This window comes from Hyla sarda, chromosome 1 (assembly GCF_029499605.1).
Source record: "Hyla sarda isolate aHylSar1 chromosome 1, aHylSar1.hap1, whole genome shotgun sequence".
NCBI lineage: Eukaryota > Metazoa > Chordata > Amphibia > Anura > Hylidae > Hyla > Hyla sarda.
The window spans coordinates 208,623,722-208,650,985 of record NC_079189.1 but is presented as its reverse complement, the minus strand read 5'-3'; the positions used below and the strand labels follow the sequence as shown (position 1 = coordinate 208,650,985).

Genomic DNA, 27,264 nt, shown 5'->3' with positions numbered 1-27,264 from the left:
AGCTGCTAGGCATGTAATGGTGCCAAATACTATGTTTCCAGGGCATATTAGAGCCACACAATGTACCACAGGATTTAATAGTGCTTCACTGTGCTGTCAGGATATAATAGTGCCCCACACTACACTAATAGGATATCATGGGGCAACACACTGCTCTGCCAGGATATAATAGTTCCACATACTATGCTGCCAGAACATAAAAGAGCCTCACAATGTTCCCAGGACTTAATAGTGCCCACATAATTTGCCCCTGGATATAATAGTGCCACACACTGAGCCACCAGGTTGTAATAGTGCAATACACTAAATCCCTTGTATGCAAAAGTGTCCTAGGGGCCTAATGCTTCCAAAGCATGACTTTCCCATGCAGTGCTCCAAGTGCAGTCCCCATCGTTCATTGTGCACCATGCACAGCAGTGATTGGGTCACCATATTCCTTCCTACATCTATCCTTATCAATTGCTAGTCTGGTAGGATACTGCCTCAATCTTGTCAGTATAGGATTTGTTCCTAAGCTCATCGCCTGGGCCTTGGAGCCTTTTTTGCATATCAAGGTCTGCGGTTCACACCAACGCTAGTCATCTCCTGAATAATGGCGTGCTTCATGTCTCTGAACAATTGTGAGATACTTTAGTTTGTGATTTAGTTGACCATTCACTTTTGAGTTGCACCAAAGTAACTAGCATTAGTGAGAGGAGAACCAAAAAAGTAGGACTTGCTTGGCCCTTGGCGCCTATTCCCCAAACATCAATTCCAGCCGATAGTAGTTCATTAAAACAACTGGCTTTTATTGGTACTAAAGAAGGGTTCTTTTTTTGTACCAATAAAGGCCAGTTGTTTTAATGAACTACTATCGGCTGGAATTGATGTTTGGGGAATAGGCGCAAAGGGCCAAGCAAGTCCTACTTTTTTGGTTCTCCTCTCACTATTGCTGCACCACGACCTGGAGGTCACGGTGAAGGACGCCCAGGCTGCCGCCCATACTTTCAACTACAAACCCCAGCGAGTCCACAAGCTCATCAAGGTGTTGTTCCCTCAGCACAATGCTACACGGTAAGGTGCAAAAGACATGCTCACACGCCAACCCACCTTGTGATTCTCCACTAGGAGCGCATCTCTTTTTTTTATACATATATCTCCTAAAGTAACTAGTATGGCTGAGAAAGCCGCAGAAAATGTCTGTGATTATGTACTCCATCTGTACTTACTGTGAAAACGTCACAGCTAGTTGTAAACTTCATGAAGTATTTGCTGTGAGGTTCTAAGCTGTGTGGTAATTACTATGGTGCAACTGCTACATATATGAACATCCTTAAAGTGAATGTGACACCTTGTTCATCTTCACTACACTCAATAAACAGGGTTTTAGTACAGATGAACCTGACTAAAAAGAGGTGTAACTCACCCAGATCCGTTATTAGTTCACGAAGATCCAGGCTGTATACAGGCACCATTGCTATACAGAGCTTCCCTCCCCAGTCCTCTCTGCTCCCATATGCCTGCCCACCTCATAAATATTCATAGACCCTTTGCTTATAAGAACTCTCTGTGTCTCAACCATCAGGTGAGTTAGGTGGCCACCTAAGGCCTTGCATCAGAAGGGCCCCCGTGGCCGCCTAACTCTTCCTCTAAGAAAGTAAAATGTACAGGAGCAGGGAATGAATCCCTGCTCCTGTACTCAGAGCTCTGCAGCTCTTATCGTGCAGGCCGGTCGCGATGACGTTTTTTTAAGAGTACTGTAGCGCATTTTTCTGCACTCGTAAGTGCATACCACATACCTACATCTAAGTAGTGTACTATTTTGTACTTGTTAATCTGTCAAGGGCCTAGATACTGTGAAAGTCCATGCAAAAGTAATCACCGGCTGGCGTTTTACTCCAATACGTTTTTTAAGGGTACTGGAGCGCATTTTTCTGCGCTCTTTTTTTCACAACAAATCGTCTGCTGGTGATACTAGTCTGTAGATGGTATAATACATACCCAGCAGTACATTCCTAATAGTCTGTGAGAGAGTGCAATTTTGGGTTTAGTACACAGCGACTGCTGCAGCACTGTTGTGTACTACTGGTGTTGTGCAAAAATATGTTTTTTTTAAGTGCACTGTAGCACATTTTTCTGCCCTTATAAGTGCATACTGTTACATATTGTGCTCCAGCCACATGTGCTGGCCGTGAGCACATTGTCCATTTCCCCTGCGGCTTTGATTCGCATCGTGGGATGTGCCCGCATGCCAATCCCAGCCCGTCACTTACCACGGTCCTCGGCTGTCTTTTCCCCTCCCTCTCAGCTCCGGCGCGCGTGACCCCATCTCCTAGGGCATGCGCCTGAGCTCTGAAATCTGAAGGACCAGTATGCCCATAAATATGTGTAACACCTGACACTACTCTATAAGTCCCTGCACCTCCCACTCTTCCCTGCCAGATCTTCAGTGCCATTTGCCTGAGATTAAGCGTTCCCTTTGTCTGTTTGCCTAGCCAGTGTTCTGACCCTGCCGCTACGTTATTTGACTACGCACCTTTGCCGCCTGCCTTGACCTTCTGCTTAGTCCGACTTAGTCTCTGCCTCATCCTACTGTACTTCGCCTCGTCCAGCTACCTGTGTGGTCAAGTCGTATCGGGGCTAGCAACCTGGATATCGCCTGCTGCAGCAAGCCCATCCTGCCTTGCGGCAGGTTCTGGTGAAGACCAGCGGCACCTTAGACTCTGCTCCCCAATATGGCCCATGTCATCAGCCACACAGGTCAGTGGATCCACATCCAGCACCATTACAGCAACATATATTGGCTCTCCAGTCGCAGCAGTTGGCCCAGCAGGCGCAACAGTTAAACCAGTTGTCCGCCATGATGCAGAAATTGCTTACTGCCCAGCAACAACCGCAACAGCCACAGCCTCCTCCTGGTCCGGTAATGTATCCCACTCCTGCAGTGACCACGGGATCCAAGCTCCGTCTGTCTCTTCCCGAGAAGTATGAAGGGGATCCCAAGTCCTGCCATGGATTTGTTACACAGTGCTCCATGCACATTGAGCTTATGGCGGAGCAGTTCCCTACGGAATGAGCAAAGGTGGCCTTTGTCGTCAGTTTGTTAACTGGAAGGGCTCTGGCCTGGGCAACTCCATTATGGAATCTCAGTGACCCACTCACAGCCAGTCTTCAGGCTTTCCTGATGGAATTGCGAAGTGTTTTCGAAGAACCTGCACAAGCTTCTTCCGCTGAAACAGCTTTGCTGAACCTTTCTCAGGGTAACTACTGTGGGCGAGTATGCTATCCAATTTCATACCTTGGCTTCAGAGTTATCCTGGAATAATGAAGCTCTTTGCGCCACTTTCAAAAGAGGACTTTCTAGCCATATTAAGGATGTCCTTGCTGCTCGGGAATTGCCATCTACCTTGAATGATCTTATACAGCTGGCCTCCCGGATTGATATCCGTTCCTTTGAGTGACATGAGGAACAACGTCAAGAAAGGGAGTCTGCACAACCTCGGCGCTTTCATCGCCTGGCACCAGTCTTCCAGCAACCACCGCAACCTTCTTCGTTGCCTCCCGCAGTGGAGGCTATGCAGGTAGATCGGTCTCGCCTGACTCTGCAGGAAATAACTGGCCGACAAGCTGAGAATCTATGTCTCTACTACGCCAGTGCAGATAATTTCCTCAAGGATTTGTAGGTCCAGCTTTCTCTACCCTACAAAGAGATTATTTCCTTTCTTGCCTTCCTGGATTCTGGTTCCGCAGAACATTTTACTGATGCCTCCTTAGTACATAGGTATCATCTTCCGGTGTCTTACCTGTTGAAGCCCTTGTACATCTCAACGGTCAACAGAGAAAATCTGGACTGTACTGTGCTTTACCACACAGAACCGATATCTACGCACGTCGAAGTCTTACATAAGGAGAACTTGTCCATCTATGAACTTCCTTACTGTACCTCCCCTCTCCTGCTTGGCCTTCCTTGGTTGCAACTCCATGCCCTGCAACTGGATTGGAAAACTGGAGAAGTTTTCCGTTGGGGTCCTAATTGCAACAGTCACTGTATTCATATTCCTCCATCTAAGTTGGTGCCTCCTTCTACTCCTCAGCCCACTTTCCCTACGCATCTTCAGGACTATGCTGACATCTTCAGTGAGAAGCAAGCTGAAGTATTGCCACCTCATCGTCCCTACGATTGTCCTATAGACTTATTGCCCGGGACCACTCCTCCTCTGGGAAGAATTTACCCTTTTTCTATTCCCGAAACTCAGGCTATGTCTAAATATATACAAGAACATCTTCAAAAAGGCTTTATCAGGAAGTCATCTTCCCCTGCCGGAGCCAGATTCTTCTTTGTAGAGAAAAAAGACGGTTCTTTGCCACCCTGCATTGACTATCGCAGACTGAATAAAATCACCGTCAAGAACCACTACCCACGTCCCTTAATCTCAGGGTTATTTGATCGTCTGCATGGGGCAAGGATCTTCTCCAAACTTGACCTTCGAGGTGCCTATAACTTTTTTTCGCATAAGAGAAGGTGACAAATGGAAGACTGCATTTAATACTCGGGATGGACATTTCGAGTATCTTGTGATGCCGTTTGGACCCTGTAATGCTCCAGCAGTCTTCCAGGAGTTCATTAATGACATCTTTTGTGACCTCTTATACACCTTGTTGTGGTCTATTTGGACGATATTCTGATCTACTTGCCCAATCTTCAGACATATCGTTCCCACATCCGCCAGGTTTTACAACGTCTCCAAGACAACCATCTTTACGTTAAACTTGAGTAGTGTGTGTTCGAAAAATCCAGTCTTCCTTTTCTGGATTACATATTTACTAGTCAAGGTCTACAGATGGATCCTAACAATTTGTCTGCTGTACTGGACTGGCCCCGACCATGTGGCTGAAAAGCAATTCAGCACTTTCTTGGTTTTGCCAATTACTATTGGCAATTTATTCCTCATTACTCCACCTTGATAGCGTCCATTGTCTCTCCCACCAAAAAGACTTCTAATCCCAAGGTCTGGACTCCAGAGGCTGAAGATGCTTTTAAACAGTTAAAGACTGCCTGCGCTTCGGCTCCGATCCTGACTAGAACCAACTCTGGCAAGCCTTTTCTTTTGGAGGTGGATGCTTCTTCAGTTGGAGCAGGTGCTGTCCTGACACAAAAGTCCTTTATCAGAGGGTAACACTTTTTTCTGGTGGATTGGGAAGGATTCGGTCCAAAGGAGAGATCTTGGGAGCCACAGGAAAATATCCTGGACCTAGACCTTCTCTGTAAATTCCTGAACCACAAAAGGAGGGGGAGACCAAAGGGGGGGGGGGTACTGTTTCACATTGCGCTACGGCCACATGTGTTGAGCCGTGAGCTCAGGGCCTTGAGGCACATGAGGCCGTGAGCGCATTGTCCTGCTCTCCCCTGCTGCCAGCGGGGCTGGGATTCACATGGCGGAACACGCCCAGTGGCAAATCCCAGCCCGTCACTTACCACGGTCCTCGACTGTCTCTTCTCCTCCCTCTCAGCTCCGGCATACGTATGTCAGTCTCCTAGGGTGCGTAGCTCTGAAATTTAAAGGGCCAGTATGCCCATAATTATGTGAAACACCTGATACTACTCTATAAGTGGAAATGTGTGCAGCTCACAACCTTGTATCCAAGGTTAAATTGTGGTTGACAAATCGGTCCCCACCGACTGAGTAAAATAAATTTAGAAACAAAATTTCAACCACCCCTCAAGGATACCACCCTACTGGGTGCACAGTGAAAAAATGGTTTGAAGACAGTTTGTTTGAACAATGCAAAAAATATTTATTAAAATACAATTATAAAATTATTCAATTAAAAAACATTTGAACAGAGCAATATTGAATATAGTTGATTACCATAGGGCCCTAATGGTATATATTCATAGTAATATATGAGGCACTGCAGTTGTAAATAATGGCCAACTATCCGGATTGTACTGTTAAACCGGCAATTTGTATATCTGGTTGTTAAGTCCTTTGTGTGGATTGGGCTAAAAATGCCTGTAGTCTCTATGGAGATGAATAATGCTCACCGTGTCCGCTGGTCCCGTACTGCGACGGGCCGAAAATGATGGGAGTAGCAGTTCTACTTCACAAGCAGAGCGTTGATTTCGGCTTGGTTTGGGAGCAGTGATATAGCAGATGGCTCCCACGCAGGAGGTCCGTAGCTGCGGCGTGCGGCTGTTGTGATGTCGGACCCTCGCTGTAGGCAAATTGAGAAAGGGGGTCAACTTGCAGTACCCTGAAACGCGTCTAGGCTTAAGACTTTGTCTAAACAGAGCACTACAAAGACGCACTGCCTATTCAGAAGCCGACTTAATCTAAACCAGCTGCCTACAGACTCGATGCTCCAGCCGGGATTTCTATCCATCTGACGCACTCACTTGCTTCTGATTCTACCTTACATGCCTTACATGCTGCCACCACTGCGAGCATTTCTACCGGAGTAAGCCAGCGAGGGTTCAACATCACAACAGCTACGGACCTCCGGCGTGGGAGCCATCTGCTATATCACCGCTCCCAAACCAAGCCAAAATCAACGCTCTACTTGTGAAGTAGAATTGCTACTCCCATCATTTTCGGCCCGTCGCAGTATGGGACCAGCGGACACGGTGAGCATTATTCATCTCCATAGAGACTACAGGCATTCTTAGTCCAATCCACACAAAGGACTTTACAACCAGATATAAAAATTGCCGGTTTAACAGTACAATCCGGATAGTCGGCCATTATTTACAACTGCAGTGCCTCATATATTACTATGAATATATACCATTAGGGCCCTATGGTAATCAACTATATTCAATATTGCTCTGTTCAAATGTTTTTTAATTGAATAATTTTATAATTGTATTTTAATAAATATTTTTTGCATTGTTCAAACAAATTGTCTTCAAACCATTTTTTCACTGTGCACCCAGTAGGATACTACTCTATAAGTCCCTGCACCTCCCACTCTTCCCTGACGGATCTTCAGTGCCATTTGCTTGAGATTAAGCATTTCCTTTGTTTGTTTGCCCAGCCAGTGTTCTGTCCCTTCTGCTATGTTATTTGACTACGCACCTTTGCCGCCTGCCTTGACCTTCTGCTAAGTCCGACTTCGTCTCTTCGCCTTGCCCTGTGTGGTCGAGTCATATTGGGAGTAGCAACCTGGGTGTCGCCTGCTGCAGTAAGCGCATCCTTGCTTTCCATTCCTGCTCAGCCAATCACTGACCTGACACTTGACACAACTGCGGCCACTGATTGGCTGAGCGGGAAAGGGCACTTGTCTCTTCCCCCAAGCACTTGTCGGGGGCATAGAGAAGATACCGGGATGCTACAGAGAAGAACAGGAGCTGTGGCAGATCTACGGGGATGGGGCTAGGTAAGCATTTGTTTTTTTTATGTTTTTCTTGCACCCTTTTTATAATTAGGACAGTATTTCCCATCCAGGGTGCCTCCAACTGTTGCAAAACTACAACTCTCACCCTGGACAGCATGCTAGGAATTGTAGTTTTGTAACAGCTGGAGGCAACCTGGTTTGGAAATACTGATTTAGTGTTTAAATTCTGGTGGTGGCCCAGCCCCAGAAAATACATGCATACTGTGAGATTTACTCTGGGATTAGCTCAGGAATCGTCCTTTGCCACAGCCAAAAGGACACATTTTCACCTCAACAAACAAACTTCTATACATGTAACTGACTCTCAGTCAGGTTTATTTACACAAGTCGCAGGTTGCCAGTCAACACCGCATCTGGTGTGCCTACTACCTGCCATGATCTTAAAGCAGCAGTGACAAGCATTATAAAAAAAAGAAAAGAAAAAAAAATGGCATCCACAGACCTGGGACTATGAGCCTAAGACTCGGATCTATGGCCCATTGATGCCCCTGGTGATACTGTTATGAACCTTAACATTTAACATGCTAACTGAGGCCTGTAGAGTATCAATTATAGCTCTTAATTTTTTTTGCAATTTCTCTGAGCTCGGTCTGACTTTGGGTTGAATTTGCTGGGACGTCTACTCCTGGGAAGATTAAGAGCTATCAATTTTTTTGATATTGATGAGAAGCAACAATTAAATAGCTTCACTAAGATCATTATTGATCTCTTTCACCCTTGGCTTTAAAGGTGTAAACACATTTTTGTAAATCAACTGGTGCCAGAAAGTTAAACAGATTTGTAAATTACTTTTATTTAAAAATCTTAATCCTTCCAGTATTTGTCAGCTGCTGTATACTACAGAGGAAGTTCTTTTCTTTTTTAATTTCTCTTCTGTCTGACCACAGTGCTCTCTGCTGACACCTCTGTCCATGTCAAGAACTGTGCAGAGCAGGAGAAGTTTTCTATTGCATTTGCTTCTAATCTGGACAGTTCCTGACATGGACAGATGTGTCAGCAGAGAGAACTGTGGTCAGACAGAAAAGAAATTCAAAAAGAAAAGAACTTTCATTGTAATATACAGCAGCTGATAAGTACTGGAAGGATTAAGATTTTTAATGAGAAGTCATTTACAAATCTGTTTAACGTTCTGGCACCAGTTGATTTTCAAAAATGTGTTTTCCACCGGAGTACCCCTTTAAGTTTACACACTCTCCAGACCAGCAAACTGACAAAACTACTGCACATATAGAGGTGGTCAATCTTGCTAATGATCACTTAATCAAGGTTATTTGACTAGCAGCACCTGTCTGTTACTTACCCTTTTAGTTCCAATAGAAGCAGTAAGGGTGTGCTTCATTTTTACAGGCTGCTTCTGCATTTTGGCCTGTGAAAAATTACATATCTAATGACATGGTGGAATCTTTTTTGTGTTGTTGTTTACATGTTTACCTAATTTTAAAACCTTCTTAGGACAAGATTAAAAACATTTATATAATAAATATGTTCTGCAATGTGAAAACTATAAAATTCAATTATCAAGCATACATTTACCCATATTTTTAAAATATGTACACCAAATATTTCTTCATAAAAAAATATTTGAATATTATACTCATGTTTTATTGCTAAGTATTATGTGTAAGCGGTAAACTGAGGAACAAATATCTGTGATCCAAATGCACATATAACTTGTAGTTAGTTATAAAAACAAAATCTGCTGTTTATTCTTACATATTACGGTATGTCTTTTTTGATTATTTAACCTTCATACACATTTGGAATAGATGACTGTCATAATCAAGGATCACTTTACTTAACCTTTTGTTCGTAGTTTCATAGACTAGTTACCAAAGACTTATGTAGTTCATCTGTGGACATCTACCTCATACATAAGGACTTTGAAAGAGATGGGTGCCAGCACCAACTAAACAGTTGACATTGTGTTATTTCAATCTCAATGTAAATATTAATAATTTATAGACCCAGCCTGGTTAATCATTTCTACTTGGTTCCAGAAACCATATATATTTATCAGGTTTCCTCATATTTTCCAGGCTTCTAAGAGGTCCTCCCCAAAGATCTGCAGCCATGAAGTGGGCCACTCTGATTTGCTTGCTCCTATGCAGCATAGTTGCTGAGTCAAGACATTTGCAAAAGAGGGATACAGGTAAGAAACGTAATATTACCCCACAGGTAGTTTTTAATCAGTGAAAACATTATTATTCATCAATCCTTTTAATCGCTCATCTTATATCGCTGAGCTTTTTAAGTTGAATACCTTATTTCTTATAAAACTCTTTTTTTTATTGAGTTCTGTAATGGGCTGCACTGCTTTAAACTAGTTAAACTAGATCCTCCAAAAAGCATAAACTATACAGTTTTGCAATTGTATTATGTTCAGAATGTTTGGTTTTGTTACTTATAGGAATGACACCACAAATCACAGTAGCATTACATAAGAATTGTCCAATGACAATGGTTGCCAAACAGTTTGGTAAAACATTCAGAGCACCAACAGACATAAACGCTTCCTAAACATTTACCTTCATTATTTAACCAACAAGTTATACCAGTCCACTGGTTTATAAATGAGCTTGTTCGTTTACTGTATATAGGATAAGCCCTTTCACTTCCATTTCTTAAAAAAAACGTATATTCCTGTCGACTGGTCTACAACAAAATGGCCATTGTATTAAAACACTGTAAATTATAGTCTCCTAGAAAAAACAGCTGGGCTCTCTATAGTAGTGCTCCCATTAGCCTTCCAGTGTGTTTACATGTGGCATGCTAGTTGCAGATACTTTGAAGGATGTTTAATACATCAAAACAAGGTCTTTATAAATCTATTCAGGGAGAAACCGATTCAGATATATAGAATAGATTTTCAGCAGCAGAAATTCCAGCAACAAATCTACCAAGTGATATCACAGCCTTTTATTGAACCAAACAAGCATTTGCCTTGTCTAAAAGTTTATTAAAGGGGTATTCTTACTTAAATTAGCTTTGGATAGAGAATAATTGAGAGATTGCGGGTGTCCGACTACTCGGCTCCCCTGCGATCTCCATAACAACACCCTAACTGATTGGTTTTGAGTAGAGAGGTGGATCGACACTTGCGCAGCCACTTCATTTTATATCTATGGAGCTGTTGGAGATAACCGAGTATGGTCATTTTCATTAGATCAATAGACAATAAATGAAGAGGTGGCACACATGACAGGCCACTGCACCATTCAAAACAAATCTCTCACTTACCCCACTTACAATAGGCTGATATGGTATGATGCACTCTTTGAAGATACAGTCATATGAGTAGATAGCAGTTGTTCTATTATAATAACACAAACCATGTTTAAAAGAATTGCTTTAAAATACTAATGATGTACTTATTTGCTCTTCTGATTTTGCATGTAGATCATCATTCCAGGGTCATTGGTGGAATATATGCTACCGTAGGCAAAACCAACTTTAACCACTTGTAAGTATTATTGGTCATCCTGTTCTTTCACAGTTTTCTGCCTTTTTAGCTCTACATAAGTTTTCCAATATGTTATATGCAAACGAACAATAACCAGTCAAGCAGGCTAAATCTGACTGTTACCATTCATGCACAGTCTAATTTAAACCAGTAAAGCTAAAAAATTGACCAGTTCATGCTCATTTGGTTTGAAAAGTCCCTGTTTGCTCTGCTGACTTTAAAGGGGTTATCCACCATAAGGGGATTTTAGTTCGTACCTGGCAGACAGTAATGGACATGCTTAGGAAGGATCTGCGCTTGTCTTTGGGCTAAATGTCTATGTTGTAAGATTACCATAACACTGTGGCTAGCTTTTTGTGAACTGGTATTTCCTGTTTTAATTTTCTTTTTTTGACTACAAATCCCACAATTCCATTTTCCTCCCTCCCACACATCAGCCACCCCACCCATTGAAACAAAAGACCTGTGTTTTCCAATCAGGGTGCCTCCAGCTGTTGCATTAGGTGCAGATTGATCCCTCCACCCATTGAGGCAGACAGGCTCCCTGTCATCAGCTGACTAGTGAGTCAGGGCTCGGCCGCATTGCAACCTGGGAAAAATCCAAGACAACAGTCATTTTGTATGCTGGTAAAAATAAATATTGGGGTTAAAATCACAGAAGAATTGTGAGAAAACCATCACACACAGGTACGGGCACTATATTATGTACTACACTAACTTTACAGCCCCTGTAGCATAGTCAAATAAAACAAAATCCTAGAATACCCCTTTAACTCAATGGCCCTGATTTGCTATTGTAAACCTGACCTGTTTTGTTGGGTTGTGTGCCAAAATGTGGCACAGTACGGCAGAATCTGGAGCATTGTGCCACAAATTGTGTCTGTGCCAGAATGTGTGGTGCAATGTGCCAAAAAAGACCTAAAAGCCCGACAAACCCCAAAAGAGGGCTGAAACCTGACTGCTGGGAGAGTGGTCAGACAGAAAAGGGGCATGGTTTCACAACTCGACTTATTTGCTATTGAATTAACAGAAAATCCTGTGAATTTATGGCTGAAAATTTTCACAAAAAAATAGCTGGTCAGAAAATGACTTGTAAATCTCTGAATCCCCATAGTAAATAGAGAGGAATCCTGCAAGTCTAAAACATTTCACACTAGTAAAAGCTCAACACTCTTAGTAAATGAGGGCCAATAACAGCATTCGTAATGCAAAACTATTCAAATTTTTTTTTTTTTTATAACTCTACATTCTGCTTTTCCTATGTTATTTTCCTTAGAAATTTCTGAACAAATAGACAATTGGATTTAACTATTGCCAATGCCAAAGGGGTATGCCCCTACACTGATACTATCAGCACTGATTGAACAATATCAGGCTGTATAGGGACACACCCCTTTGACAGTAGTAGAAAGTGCTACTGAGTGTCCGAGTGCACCTTTGGTCCAGGGGAGCCAGGTAAAAATAATATTACATTTTGATTTAAATGTGTAATCTTTTGGCCATCATAATGAGGACATATTTACAATTAAAATTTTTGAAACAAAAATGCATTTAAAGGTGACACATTTATTATGCTGATAATGATCACATATTGTTATTCTGTAGATTGCTGGTTATGCTCTCTCAGAACTTCCAGAAATGTTCACTTGAAGAACACGAGAAAGCAATGCACGAGCTCTCCACCTTTGCTGAACATTGTGTAGATCATGAAGAGGATGAAGAATGTAAAAAACCAATGGTAGGAATGTTTGCTAAAGCTTTTACATTGACAGCCCCACCTTACAGATTATAATAATATCATAGACTTACCTATATGTAATGGTGGGCATCCAATGGTTTTACCTATGGATTGGCACCAATGCCAATAGAGTAATCTTCCAGAAATGATATCTGATTTATTTTGTGCTTTTGCAGATAACTATATTCCATGATAAAATGTGTAAACATCCAGAACTGGCAGAACGTTATCCCTGGAGTGTAGAGTGTTGTGCCAAGGCAGAGCCAGAGAGGGAGAAGTGTTTCCATGATCATAGAGATGTTGACGAAGGGCCATTTCAGAAGCCAGATGCTGAATCTGCATGTAAACAACATAAAGAAGACCATGACCATGCTCTTCACTAGTGAGTGTTTGCATATCTTTTTTTTCTCCTTTATTATGTCTTCTTTCTGCCATGTTTTTATTTAATATTTCAAGTGATTAAGAATAAATTGCAATATATTATATTTGAAACAAAAGTCATTGCAACATGTTTAATGGCAGGCCCACATTATGCCATGTATGCAAAGATGGAACTATATGTATCTGGGCAATCATTCAAAATCTGCTACAGACCCCACTGTTATGTGCCATTTATAATAATGGTGGGTAGAGGGGTCTGAGGTGCAAGGGCCCAAGTGTGACTACAACCTCTGCTTCCCTTATATCTAAGCCCTGCATGTATCCATGAGAAATGAGGATGCATTATATTACATCACTTACCGTATGAATGAAAATAGACATTAGGACACAGTAAAAGCTAGAAATAAGGTTTAAAGGGGTTATCCAGGAAAAAACTTTTTTTTATATATCAACTGGCTCCAGAAAGTTAAACAGATTTGTAAATTACTTCTTTTAAAAATCTTAATCCTTTCAGTACTTATGAGCTTCTGAAGTTAAGGTTGTTCTTTTCTGTCTAAGTGCTCTCTGATGACAGTTTAGAAGAGGTTTGCTATGGGGATTTGCTTCTAAACTGGGCGGTTCCCGAGACACGTGTCATCAGAGAGGACTTAGACAGAAAAGAACAACCTTAACTTCAGAAGCTCATAAGTACTGAAAGGATTAAGATTTTTTAATAGAAGTCATTTACAAATATGTTTAACTTTCTGGAGCCAGTTGATATATAAAAAAAAGTTTTTTCCTGGATAACCCCTTTATTATTACTTTGTATACATTGACGGGTTTGGAATAGTCTTTTTTCCTGTTGAGTTATGTTATAACCAATGCCACCCTGGGATGTACTGTTTACATGAAACTTTATATAATACTTTAATTTTAATATCTCCAAGTTTTTAATACCTCTTCTTACAGTCAGTGAATTGAAACAAATCTTATTTACTCCCAGAAGCTTAAAGCGGTACCCTGGAAGGAAAATGTTTTCAAATCAGCTGGTGCCAGAAAGTTAAACCGATTTGTAAATACTTCTATAACAAAAAAAAAAAATCTTTATATTTCCAGTACTTATCGGCTGCTGTATACTACAGAGGAAGTTGTGTAGTTATTTCCAGTCTAACCACAGTGCTCTCTGCTGACACCTCTGTCCATGTCAGGGACTGTCCAGAATAGAAGTAAACCATAGAAAACTTCTCCTGCACTGGACAGTCCCTGACATGGACAGAGGTGTCAGCAGAGAGCACTGTGGTCAGACTGGAAATAACGACACAACTTTCTCTATAGTATACAACAGCTGATAAGTACTGGAAGGTTTAAGATTTTTTATGACTTTCTGACACCAGTTTATTCAATTTTTTTTCCTCCGTAGAAATTTTTTTAAACATGTCTTGATCATGTCTGTATCTTCTGTCCTGCAGAGATCCTGAAACATATTAGTAACTAATGCAGAAAGTATCTCAGAAAGTTGTGTCATTTTAAATATAATGATGCTTGTTTTACATAAAAAAGGGAAACCTGTTTTAGCTTATAGATGGCTGTTCTCACTGTCCTAATTGTAATACTTGTACATTTTCAGCTACATTGAAAGCATTGGTAAGAGACATTCAAACATCTACCCCCCAGCAGTTCTGGCACTTGCGGCACAATATGACACTCTTATCACCGAATGCTGTCAAGCTGAAGAGAAGGATAAATGTTTTGATGCCAAGGTATAGTATAAAATTATATTTCTACATTCAATATATATTAATATCTTAAACCGTACCTACAGAAACATAAATCGGGATTTAGCAAATATTCATGTAAAGTAACAAATGAGCTACTATTTATAGACCTTTGTGTCCTTGGTTCATCTGAGTGGTGCTATTCTTTTCACAATACAGCAGATAACAAAACCTGTACATGGGTTGGCTTTATAGTGAGATTTTTGTAGCCATTCAGTCATAGATAGAAAAAGAACAGGGTGAGTTGCACCTCAGAAATGGAAGTAGATAGGTGCACGCAGTCAAAAGGTCCCAGGTCCGGGGTCCAAAAAGCTATACAAAAATGAAGTTGCTGCAGCACACAAGGCGTAGTGTCAAAACACTACGCCTTGTGTGCTGCAGCAACTTCGTTTTTGTATACATTCAGTCATAAAGAGATGCATGTCAGATAGAGATCCAGCTGAAGACACACTAGTTGGGAAACATTGCTGTAGGTAGTCAGATTGAGCTCTGTCGCTGCAGTCCTAAGAATATGGGGGGTATTTATCAAAGGATTTATGTTTTTTTCACGTAACTTTGGCGCAATACTTTGGCGCAGTGTCTTTTTGCGCCAACGTTTGGTGCATCTTCTCCACTGTCATTTTTACAACTTTCTTAAAATCTCCTGTGTGTGATTTTAACTTTAGTCAGTAGTTCATCATTTGCGCCAATCGATCTTTGGCGCAATTTTGGTGCAAATTTTTTTGGCGTAAATCCACGCCAAGAAATTTTGTACACAGAAAACACACTTAGGAATGTCAGAAAAAAGAAATAAAAAGAAACAGGCAAAATTGATAAATACCCCCCATACATTATTATAAAGCTACATAGAATATACATAGAGTGAGGATCCATTTAAAGTGTGCATGACTTAGTAGTATTTGCTTTTATGTTTACTCATTCATGTTCTTTTCCTTCTTGTTCCCTTTTTCAGTTCCCCGATCTTGTAAAAACCACACTTTACATTGAGTTTAAGCAAAAACATGTTTGCCACATTCTTGCCCATTTTCCAGATAGAGTCTACCAGGCCATGTAAGTCAGAACTACATAAAAAACACTGTGTATGTAATGTCCAGTCTATTCATGTTAAATTGCTTAAGAGCTGCAGAGGTGTATTTATTAAAGGGGTACTCCGCCCCTAGACATCTTATCCCCAAGCCTCCGCCTTGCATCGCCAGTCATCTGGCACGGAGCGAAGTTTGCTCCGTGCACTGGATGTCTGGGGTGTTGTAGCTGTAGCGATCATACATCTTATCCCCTATCATTTGGATAGGGGATAAGATGTCTTGGGGCGGAGTATACCTTTAACTCAAAATTTTAGAGTGTACCCAGTGGAAAGGCTTGCTGACTCTTGTCTGGGTACTAGGAGGGCTCATTGTTACCCCTTAGAGATAGGAACCCTTAGGAATTACCTATTTGCAACGCTTCAAAAACTGGTCCTATATGTTCTTTTTTATTTTTTGCTGTTACAAATGAAGCAGCCTGTGGTGAATAGAGGCAACGAGACAATAGGTGTGGCTCAATACATTGGCTACATGGGATTTTATTAGACAGCAGCAATCCCTAGCACTACATTATCAAACAGTAATAAGTCCAATGAGACAAAGTTACATCGGCAACTCCACTACTAGTCTTCACACTATTCCCTGAATGGATAGCCAGGAAAGTTTGCACCTACCCTGGTTGCGGTAGTGCACAGTGCTCAAACAAAGTAGATAATGTTCATGTGAGAAAAACAGAACAGTAGCCAGCACTCACCATCCAGGGTTCTCTTTATAAGACGATACAGCGCATATTCAGACACACAGCGGGCAGGGTGTAGATACCGGCTCATGGAAGCGCAGGTGAAGCGCGAAACAGTGCTGTCCTGATACCCCTACCCTCTACTCCCTGCCCGCTGTGTGTCTGAATATGCACTGTATCATGTAATAAAGAGACCCCTGGATGGTGAGTGCTGGCTACTGTTCTGTTTTTCTCATATGAACATTATCAAACAGCACTCTATCTAGATAAAATAAATAAGATGTGCCTTTACTGTGGAAAAAAAAAACATAGCTAGCTGAAACAGCCAGTGTGAATAAAACAGCTTGTCCTGCATTTGGCTTTTACTTATTTTAATCTACTAAATGTATTTATCATGCTATTTTGAGGTGTTTTTTCTTCTATCTTTGTCACGTGTTTGGTGCAGGCAGTTTTTGCGCAAATGTCTTGACACTTTCTGAGTAGAGCAATTCAGAAAGTGCTCTAGTTTAGAACACTTTCGATTGTGACTTTTGCAGTGGTTAGCAATTTACTAAGTGTGACTTTTAATCTTGAGTGCATTATTTTGGCGCAAATTGGTCTACGATGCACGCATAGCCAAGCAAAGCCAAGCAACACTTGGAAAAATGATGTGCCACAGGCAAAAAAAAAGCCTTCACTCAGGGAAGTTACAATCATTGACAGTAAAGGGTTATTTTGCCCCAAAGTTTTCAAATGCTGTGCGACATTTTGATAACACTGGCACAGCGGTCCAAACCATGACCGAAAAAAATGATGGATCAAAAGAACTTAACAACACTACTTTTTAGAAATTCTTCCTCATTTATCTACAGAGTCAGATTACACAGGTTTTGTTGACTATGACCACACAAATGTCTGTTTAGGAGATTAGGGCCATTTCCAAAGCTGCTTAATTTTTTTTTTTTTTTTTTATTAATTAAAACAATAAATACACATTGGTTGAGAAGTTAAACGTAGCCCTTAATATGTGAATAAAGATGTTTTATGTTTTAAGCTTTATCTATATAATATTAACCTGTTATTATTCTCTTAGGGTGAGTTTACACTGCATTTTTGTTTCCGTTGAACATATACTTTTTCTACACTTGAAAAGGAGAAAAATATATACGTTAATGGATTATAAAAATGGATGTTGTATGCCATATAGCAGAATCCATTTCCCATTGATGCCACACACAATACCTTAGTTGACTAGTATGCAGCAAAATTAGACGTACTTAAATAGACACAAAAATGCGATGTGAACCCACCCTATTTTTTTTTTCTCTCCATCAGAAAAATAGCCAAAATCTCTCAGAAACATCCTGCTGCTACTTTTGATCTTGTGCATAAATACAGTGATGAATCTTTGCATATGAGTAAGGACTGCTGTAAAGGAGATGTGGTGGAATGTATGATTGAGAGGGTAAGACAACTGCTACATACATCAATGGATATATTTCTGTGCCACATAGATGACGTCTGTAGGCAGATGAGAAAAAACTTTTTTTTATATATCAACTGGCTCCAGATTTGGAAATTACTTCTATTAAGAAATCTTCATCCTTTCAGTACTTATGAGCTGCTGAAGTTGAGTTGTTCTTTTCTGTCTAAGTGCTCTCTGATGACACGTGTCTCTGGAACTGTCCAGAGTAGAAGCAAATCCCCATAGCAAACCTCTTCTACTCTGTCCAGTTCCCGAGACAAGCAGAGATGTCAGCAGAGAGCACTGTTGCCAGACAGAAAACAACATCTCAACTTCAGCAGCTGATAATTATTGAAAGGATTAAGATTTTTTTTATAGAAGTAATATACAAATCTATTGTAAACAGATATGTGTAGCTCAACCACAATAATTATTTTTGCCACTAATATACACATCTGTTTTACTTTCTGGACCCAGTTGATATAAAAAAAAAAAAAGTTTTTTCCTGGAATACCCCTTTAAATGATCATATATGGTAAATCTAGCTTTAATAGACCAGAGTAAGTAACAAAGTATTCTATCACATAATGCTATAACGTCTGTATTCATGAAAACATTTCAACACAGAAGGTTTGAATTTATACTACATAAATACTGAATACCATAAAGACATATTTCAGACCCTTTTAAATTCTTTAAGCCTGTAAGGCACAATGTTCTCCCCTTATAGCAATGCTTCTAAGGGAGATTCACTGTAATAAGGCATCCAATGGAACATTCCCTAGGCACAAAGGATCTGTAATATGGATATCTGTATAGGTCTTGATTAAAATAAACAAAAACTTTTAAATACTTAAAATAGGCCATCAATATTACTCAAAGGGGGTCCAACTTCTGGCACCCCATCAAACAGCTGTGTGAAGGGGCTGTGACACTCGTGTTAGCACCACAAAGTCTTTACTGCTCTTCCTTGCAATTTTTGTACTTAGCGATGGTGCAAGATACCGCAGCACTGTCTGGCTCATTTGAACAGTTGAATCTGTCACGTCTATAGTCACTTTAACAATACATTAACCAAATTGTGATTTGTTGTCAGCTTATTCAACTATGTAAAGAGGAAAGCATTTCATAAAGTTATTTCATCCATTCAGATCTAGGATGTGTTATCTTAGTGTTCCCTTTATTTTTTTGGAGCAGTGTATATTGAGATTGTACTTTCTTTTCTCGTCATTCAACTTTCTCAGAAACAAGAAAGTTAGTGCAGCTTACAGAACGCAAAGTTTGAGGTTAACCGGAAATGGACATATAGACCCAAATGTCCAAGCAAATAGAATCTATGGTAAACACATAAAGGAGCCGGTCCTCAAAAGCATCCAGGGGGCCCAAAACTGGTACCTGACACAATAAAATAAATTTGTGGTAGTATAGAATGAAAGAGTATTGTAAAAATATTTTTATGTAAGTGTATTAATCATATTAAAAATAAGTAAAAATACAGGAACAGACTGTGGGATCGCTGCAGAGCCCTTGCAGCCACTTCCTACTAATTCTTTATATGGTAATGTAAAATAAATATAATAGAGAATAAAACTTAATATAAAATGGAAATGGACATATACACCCAGATGTCCAAGCAAATAGAATCTATCTATCTATCTATCTATCTATCTATCTATCTATCGAGCATCCAGGGGTCCCAAAACTGGTACCAGACACAGTTAAATAAATGTGTGGTAGTATAGAAGGAAAGAGTATTGTAAAAATATTTTTATGTAACTGTATTAATCATATTAAAAATAAGTAAAAATACAGAAACAGACTGAGGGATCGCTGCAGAGCCCTTGCAGCCACTTCCTACTAATTCTTTATATGGTAATGTAAAATAAATATAATAGAGAATAAAACTTAATATAAAATTACACTGATCTGCACATAAGTAAATAAATGATATTAGCTGACAAAAAGCAGTGGCTGTTCCTGGAACTTATGAAGCCTAAATAAATAAATAAATATATATATATATATATATATATATATATATATATATATATATATATATATATATATTCTGTGAGGTCCCATAAAAATCAAAGGTGCCTGTAGATAGAAAGGTACAGTAATTCCTGTGGAATAACGTTAGCTCTCAGAGCTCCTTTTATGTTAGCAATATATTAGTCTCAATAATTCCTCTGGAATAAATCCTGAAAAATGAATGGTAACTTCAAGTCAGCCAGTTATTCTGTGAATAAAAGAGTTATAATGTCCCAATAATACCTGTGGAAAAAACACGCAGAGCTGGCTCGGTGTTTCTCAGAAACAGATCTAACTAACAAAATAGCCTCTTTCTGTAACTACAGTCCCTGACATATAAGATCTTTAGCACATGCACTAAGCTTTGAGCAGACCCTGGGCACTTCCTTTCAGAAAGTTGGTTCTCATACGTCTGATTTCATAATAAGCGGTTACAGACATGTACAAACATGGTCATATAGCATTTTGAATAGAATTAATACTGTATATCTTTGCTTGGCAGCTGGAATACACACAACATATCTGTGACAATCATGAAAAGATTTCACCCAACTTGAAAGTTTGTTGTGAAAAGCCTGTACTCGAGCGCACACCTTGCATCATGGCCTTACCTAAAGATGACATCCCAGCAGATCTGCCTAAAGAGCTGCCGAAAGAATTTGTAGAGGATGAACATGTGTGCGACCAGTTTAAAGATCATAAAGATGTACACTTAGCCAAGTAAGTATTCATGTATTCACATATGTATTTACGTAAACTTTACATAAACTATTCTAACAGTAATTTACATGTGTTTAAGTAAGTTTTGGTTGGGTAATGTTTAGCCTACTTAAATGCAATGGGGGAAAATATGCAAACTGGGGACTGATGTTCCAACAAACTTTTCCAAACTGCTTCTTTCTCCCCTGTCAGGCTTTTTTTTTCCTGTACCCTCTCTAAACAAATTGTTAATTCTTGCTGCTTACAGAAGTCTATGGAAAATTGGGGTGGCTGGAGAGAGATAGATGCACAGACACACAAAGAAAATCAACTAATGTTATATCTCATCTAAGTGCTGGACTCACATCTGACACTGCTCAGTATTGGTCTATAATGTCCTCCATGCTGCTGTTGCTTCTGAAGATGTGCTACAGAAGTATAAGGGAGCAGGGTCTCTTATTCTGTGTCTGTGTGCGTGTGTATAGTCTATGGGAGACATCATAGACATCAGGCTCTACCCAACAGAGGGTAAAACCCTTAGACTGTAAAACTGGTGAAAAAATATATATTTAATATATGTCATGGCCAGATATAGTACAGACACATATGACTGTGTACACATAGCAGAGATCCAGCTTGACTGCACACCTCCTCCATCCTGTAAGAGCACAGAAAAGTCCACAATTGGACAATGAATCCATAATACACAAGAAGATCCAGCTTGCATGGACAGAGATTCAGAAATTGCTTTCATTAATCACACGGATAAAACCACAATACAGCCCTGGTGACATCACACATATGATATACTAATGCAAAAAAAAAAAAAAAACTAAAAGTGCTGGCACACTAACTTTTTTAGATCTTCTTCTTAATGTATAATTTTGTATCTATTGATTTATCATGTCATATATATTTTCTATAGATTACATAATTCCATATCCAAAAATACGTATAAACCCATCCAACCAAAATCTATTTAGATAGGGTAACATTACTAAGATATTACTTTTATTTTTGTGCTGTAGATTTCTTCATGAATTTGCAAAAAGGCATCCAGAATTGTCTCTTCAAGCCCTTCTGAGAGTTGGTAAAGGCTACGAGGGCCTTCTTACAAAGTGCTGTGCATCTGAAAATCCTGTGGAGTGCTACAAGGCTGCGGTATGACTAACTACCCAGACACTTATCTCATCTTTAGCATTACATCGTTAGTACATTCTTTACTTTTTCATTTACTTAAATGTTTTTGTTACTTTGCAGCCTCAACTGCTTGCAGCTGGAATCAAAGAAAGCCAAGATCTAGTAAAACAAAACTGTGACGCTTATGAGCATCTTGGACCTTATGGTTATAACATTATGTAAGTTTACACAGAACTCTTTAATCTTGATTTATTTTGACTAAACAGCAACAGTCTTGATGAGTATAGTAAAAGGAAGAAGAGAAAGGGTGTACACAGGAACAGGACATACATGTCGAAAAGTAGAGAAAAAGAAAGAAAAATAAGGAAAAAGTTGTCCTTGCTTTATAATAGGTAGAACCCTCAAGTTCATGTGATGCTAATGTTTCTTGCTCATATAACATTACATGCCGATATTATCTGAAAATGTAAAAATTAGTGTATATACAAACGTTTGCTTTGCTTTAAATAAGTATCTGTGTTAGAATGTGATTAAAGCATTACTGTCATTAAAAAACACTTCTATTGATCACACCGGGTCTCACTCCTGAGACCCACTGTGATTGTGAGTTATTAGACAGGAAAGTGAGCGCTATTGCGCTCTGCTCCCCGGCTGGCTGAGAGATCCGTATACTTCCTTCAAAGACTGATCGACATGTCAAAGGTTGTCTTTAATGACAGTAACTCTTCATGGGCATTGAGACCTTTACCACTCACACTTATTGCCATATGACATGACTGTCAGATGTAACATAAACTGCTAACTTATAGCGCGCTGGTCTGGCATTTACAGCTGGCCTCTCTGCCATTGCGGTAGTGCCCGCCACCGGTACATCTTGATAGGAATCAACGGACTGTACTCCAGCTCAAGGGATCATGATTGCCACCTGACCCTTGCTGGGAGTTGATACCTATGTTTGACCTTTCTCAATACCAATGTATGAGTGATATAAACTGCATCCTGATATGTGACATAATGCTTTGATCGCATTGTCTTTAGAACCAAGTAGGGTGATAATTAACAGAACATGGGGTCCTGAATTTATATCTTGTATTCATCTGTTGGTATACTCTGCATTCTATACTCCCCTGAGGACGTCGTTGCAACGGACGATAGAAACGCGTTGGGAGTTGTAGTTGTCTATAGGGGATTACTATGTTGGCCAGTGAAGTGCTCCTACAGACAAAAAAGCACTCCAAGAGGTCGGATTGTACCCAATACTCATGGCACTGATAAACATGGTATTTTTGTATTTCAGATAGAAACTATTAAAAGTTATATTTTAAGCACCTTCTTTATACTAGTATTGGTAAGCTAGTGTTCATAGGGGGCGATTTATCAAAACCTGTGTAGCGGAAGAGTGGTGCAGTTGCCCATGACAATCAATCAGATTGCTTATTTCATTTTTCATTTTCTTTAAAAATGAAAGAAGCAATCTAATTGGTTGCCATGGGCAACTTCACCACTCTTCATCTGCACAGTTTTTGAGAAATCTCCCCCATAGAGTTTTTTTTTAACTTATAAATGGGCTAGATGTGGGGGAATGCCATGAGGGCCATATTGATAAGATACACAGATAGAATTCAGGTTAATTGAAAAGTTACATGACAACAATAATCTTCTTACAGTGTAGAATATATGTGTTATATCATTCCAAAATGTTTGGTTCAGAAACATAGAAAAAGAACATACTAGTGACTAGTGTTGAGCATGAATATTCATAATGCAAATTTTTATTGTGAATATCAGCACTTTGCGATTTTACGAATATTTAGAATATAGTGCTATATATCCATAATGGGGAATATTTGTTTTTTTTTCCACATGAATTTTTATGCAAATTTTCGCATGGAAAAAAAGTGAACAAACATAGTGAATATGCGAATTTTGCGAACATAGGACGAATAATCATCAATATATTCGCGAAATATCGCAAATTCGAATATGGCCCCTGCCGCTTATCATTACTAGTGACAGACTTGTGTTTACATATAGATATTCAATATATTCAAATCATTTCTTTTCAAATTAGTTATAAGGATTAAAATATTTTCTTTTTGATATTATCAGGTTGCTAGCCTGCTACGGTAAAAAATTTCCACAGGCGTCAGATGAGGCCCTTCTTCATTTGACCGGTAAAATGACAAAATTTGGTGGCAAGTGTTGTGCACTTCCTGAGAACCAGAGACTGGCTTGTGCTGAAGAGAAGGTATGTTGACTTCTGTACTTAATTTCTGAAACTAAAACCTGAAGTAAGGTAATGTATTTTATAGTTTGTCAAGCCATGAATCGGGACCCTTCGGAATGGAAAAAATAATCATGCCATCCTAAAACTTCATAGTACTGTCATAACAATGTGTAAACCTTAAAGGGGTATTCCGGCTTTAGACATTTTATCCCCAATCCAAAGGATAGGGGATGAGATATTTGAACGTGGGGGGCGCGCTGCTGAGACCCCCCCAATGATCTCCCTGCAGCACCCGCATTATGTGCGGAGCTGCGTCTCCAGGCTCGGAAACTAGAAGTTTTCGGGACTGGAGACGTGACATAACGCCACGCCCCCTCGTGACGTCACGTCACACCCCCTCCCTTCATGTGTAACGGCCTCCCATAGACATGAATGGAGGGGGCGTGACATCACGAGGGGGGCGTGACATTCTGGTTACCGAGGCTGGAGACGCAGCTCCGCAAATAATGCGGGTGCTGCAGGGTCCCAGCAGCGGGCCTCCCGCGATCAGACATCTTATCCCCTATCCTTTGGATAGGGGATAAAATGTCTTATGTCAGAAAACCCCTTTAACCCTAGAATTGACCTAGATGCCATAAAGTGGCACCATCATATGCCATAAAGTGGCACCATCATATAGCTAAAATCCCAGAAGCATTCTCAACTTCTACATACAATGTTGAGCGTAACTCATAGCAAAGTAACAATTATGCAAAGTCCAGTAAATTCCTCATTGTAGAAAGAAATACATATTTTATTGGAACGTGGCTGTATTACTCCCTAGTGTTATGCAGAGCTATAATATGGCTGCACAGAGGCCCATAAGGTCTTTAACTTCATCTGAATCTTACTGAAAAAGAAATCATGTCAAGTTCCATTAGATTGAAAAAGTACAGAGAAAAGCAGAGTGAATATGACTATACAGGTGAAGTACAGCCTTTATAGCAGCTCATGGATGCCATAATGCTCCATACTAAAGTGTTATGCCTCCTACCTGTCCTTCTGTATAATCTGTGTACATAGAGCTCTGCTATATGCAGAACTAAGTGTTTCTTTGTAGAAATATGTTACGTAGATTCTTGTCTTTTTATATGATTTTATATCAAGACAAGGGCATATATGCTTGATGGTGAGGTGCCGATTCAGCCCTGCTGTTAAAATCTTTCCAATGAGAAACAACATTACTGATATCAATGTACAATTGAGGTTGCATACACATCTTTCCTAAACTGGGGCAGGCGGGTATGTAAATATTCACCTTGTCATTTTAACTGAAGAAGAATCTGTATGAAAAAGGCAAATAGATTAACCACAGAATGGTATTGAAATGTCAACTTATACTGGATAAAATGGACACAATACATTAGATGTAGATACAGTATGTGCCATCGTTGTCATAGTTTATCTAGATAACAGTCATTTGTCAGTTAAAATATATAATCTTTTTTTCTATTTCCAGCTTGATTTACTGTTAGGAGAAATGTGTGAAAAACAATCAGCTAAATTCATAAATGACCAGGTCCGTCACTGTTGTGATGACTCTTATGCGGACAGAAGACCATGCTTCACAAAACTTGGAGTTGACCCATCTTATCAACCACCAGCATTTGATGAAAGTGCCTTTAAAGTTGGTGCCGATATCTGTGAAGGTACAGAACAGGAACAGCAAAGCAAAAGACTTACGTAAGTAAAAAAAAAAAATGAAATTATTGCTAAAGTTTTCCTCTACACTTATATAGGAAATTAACAGACAACTGTGGAATGATTCTGTATTCCATGTATTTCATTATAATAGAATTTGATTTATCTGTGCAAAAGATTTGGTGTGCCAAATAGGGTGAGCCATTCCTATCAGAAGAGACCGGTATTTCTCTAGGGATGGGTTATTACTGCAACTCTTTTACCTTGCTTTTGTGGCTTTATTAATCTTCATCTTCATAATCCAATTGCAGATTACTTATTCATGTCTTAAAACTGAAGCCTGACATCTCAAAAGAAAAACTTAAGGAGACTGTTGAGGAATTCAGAACAGTGAGGGAGAAATGCTGTGCCGCACCAGATCATCAAGTTTGCTTTGACCAAGAGGTGAGTTTCTTCTATTAGATATATCTGGTACATCTTTAAACTGTCTAGTCCAAGAGTCCTTTTACACAGGGTGTCAATAGGGCTACAGATCATCAAACAAATAACAAAACCCTTGTTATTTGGCTGAGCAGGTCATTTTTACCCACTGAACAAAACATTGGTTGGTGGTGGCACATCTCCCTGTGTAATAAGGCATATGTGTAAAGGGTCACGCGAATGACTGCTGGCCCTGGTCACGGTCATGAGTAAGGACCCCAATTAAACATGTCCAAAATGCATAGACAAGGAGCATAGGAGACACTCTCTTTACTAGCTCATGGTCTACAACACATGTGAAATGTTTAGATCTTGGAAGCAACTTTTGTAGCGCATTTACCATAGTAAATCTGCTTCCTTGTGTTTACTTTGATGGAAAGAGTTGCACCTTTTTCAGGGTTTCGGACCCACTCCTGATTTGCACTGAAAAAAAAAAATACTGACCAATATACTACGTGTGAACCCAGCCTTGCCGTACAGCTCTCTTTGCTACTGTGTATCAGTGTAAATACAGGCCCAACACTGGTGAGCACATGAAGGTTAGAATTATCATGTATTGCCAGTAATCATACACAAAGATCCTAATGAACCTTAGTAAGGAACTTTACTTCCCATAGTATAAGGACAGAAAACCAAAGGAAGATTTCATGGAGGGCTGTGTTTTATGGAAACATGTACATAGATGATTTGTTAATTTTATTTACTTTTTTTTCTCTCCAGAGACCAACTGTTCTTCTGCATTTGAAGGAAGTGTTAGGACACTAACATATAAGAGGTGAATATGTCATATTTGGCTGTATTTTGTGAGGAAAGAAAATTCTAGACATATGGGATTCATTTACTTGTATAGGTCATACAATTGTTTTTAGGTTTATTAAAGTCTAATGAAGTTCAGGTTTGCTGGCTGTTATTTGTGCTGGTTCCATCACTATAATAGAAAAAATATATTTTCCCTTCTTTCTACAGACTGCAGCCTCACTGAGGAGTAAGACTGAAAACCTGTAACATCCGAACATTAATACAACTTAAAGAAGACTCAAATAAAATATACTCTGAGCTATTTTACAACATGAAATAAAGCTCTTGTGAATTAAG

The 27,264-nt window shown here is 39.7% G+C and overlaps 1 protein-coding gene across 3 annotated transcripts; it reads left to right on the top strand.

Annotated features, from left to right (window-relative positions):
* LOC130303743 (albumin-like) lies at positions 1 to 27,264 on the top strand. 3 transcript variants are annotated; one of them, XM_056551844.1, is made up of 16 exons: positions 1 to 470; positions 9,411 to 9,523; positions 10,771 to 10,834; positions 12,440 to 12,572; positions 12,749 to 12,954; positions 14,560 to 14,692; positions 15,660 to 15,757; positions 17,783 to 17,912; positions 20,446 to 20,663; positions 21,671 to 21,803; positions 21,903 to 22,000; positions 23,892 to 24,030; positions 25,508 to 25,731; positions 26,001 to 26,133; positions 26,890 to 26,944; positions 27,136 to 27,264. In XM_056551844.1, the coding sequence occupies exons 2-15, from the start codon at positions 9,445 to 9,447 to the stop codon at positions 26,932 to 26,934; spliced, it is 1,833 nt and encodes a 610-aa protein (XP_056407819.1). In that variant the 5' UTR covers positions 1 to 470; positions 9,411 to 9,444; the 3' UTR covers positions 26,935 to 26,944; positions 27,136 to 27,264. The 3 variants fall into 3 exon arrangements, with proteins under 3 accessions (XP_056407819.1, XP_056407816.1, XP_056407820.1); XM_056551841.1 differs by lacking the exon at positions 1 to 470 and adding an exon at positions 906 to 1,053; XM_056551845.1 differs by lacking the exon at positions 1 to 470 and adding an exon at positions 7,253 to 7,356.

Bases quoted from the DNA above. Each gene is read 5' to 3' on its own strand.
- LOC130303743 (XM_056551844.1), top strand. From the start codon at position 9,445: ATGAAGTGGGCCACTCTGATTTGCTTGCTCCTATGCAGCATAGTTGCT. The intron at 10,835-12,439 runs GTAAGTATTATT...GTTATTCTGTAG, and splicing joins AAAACCAACTTTAACCACTT to ATTGCTGGTTATGCTCTCTC. The intron at 12,955-14,559 runs GTGAGTGTTTGC...GTACATTTTCAG, and splicing joins CATGACCATGCTCTTCACTA to CTACATTGAAAGCATTGGTA.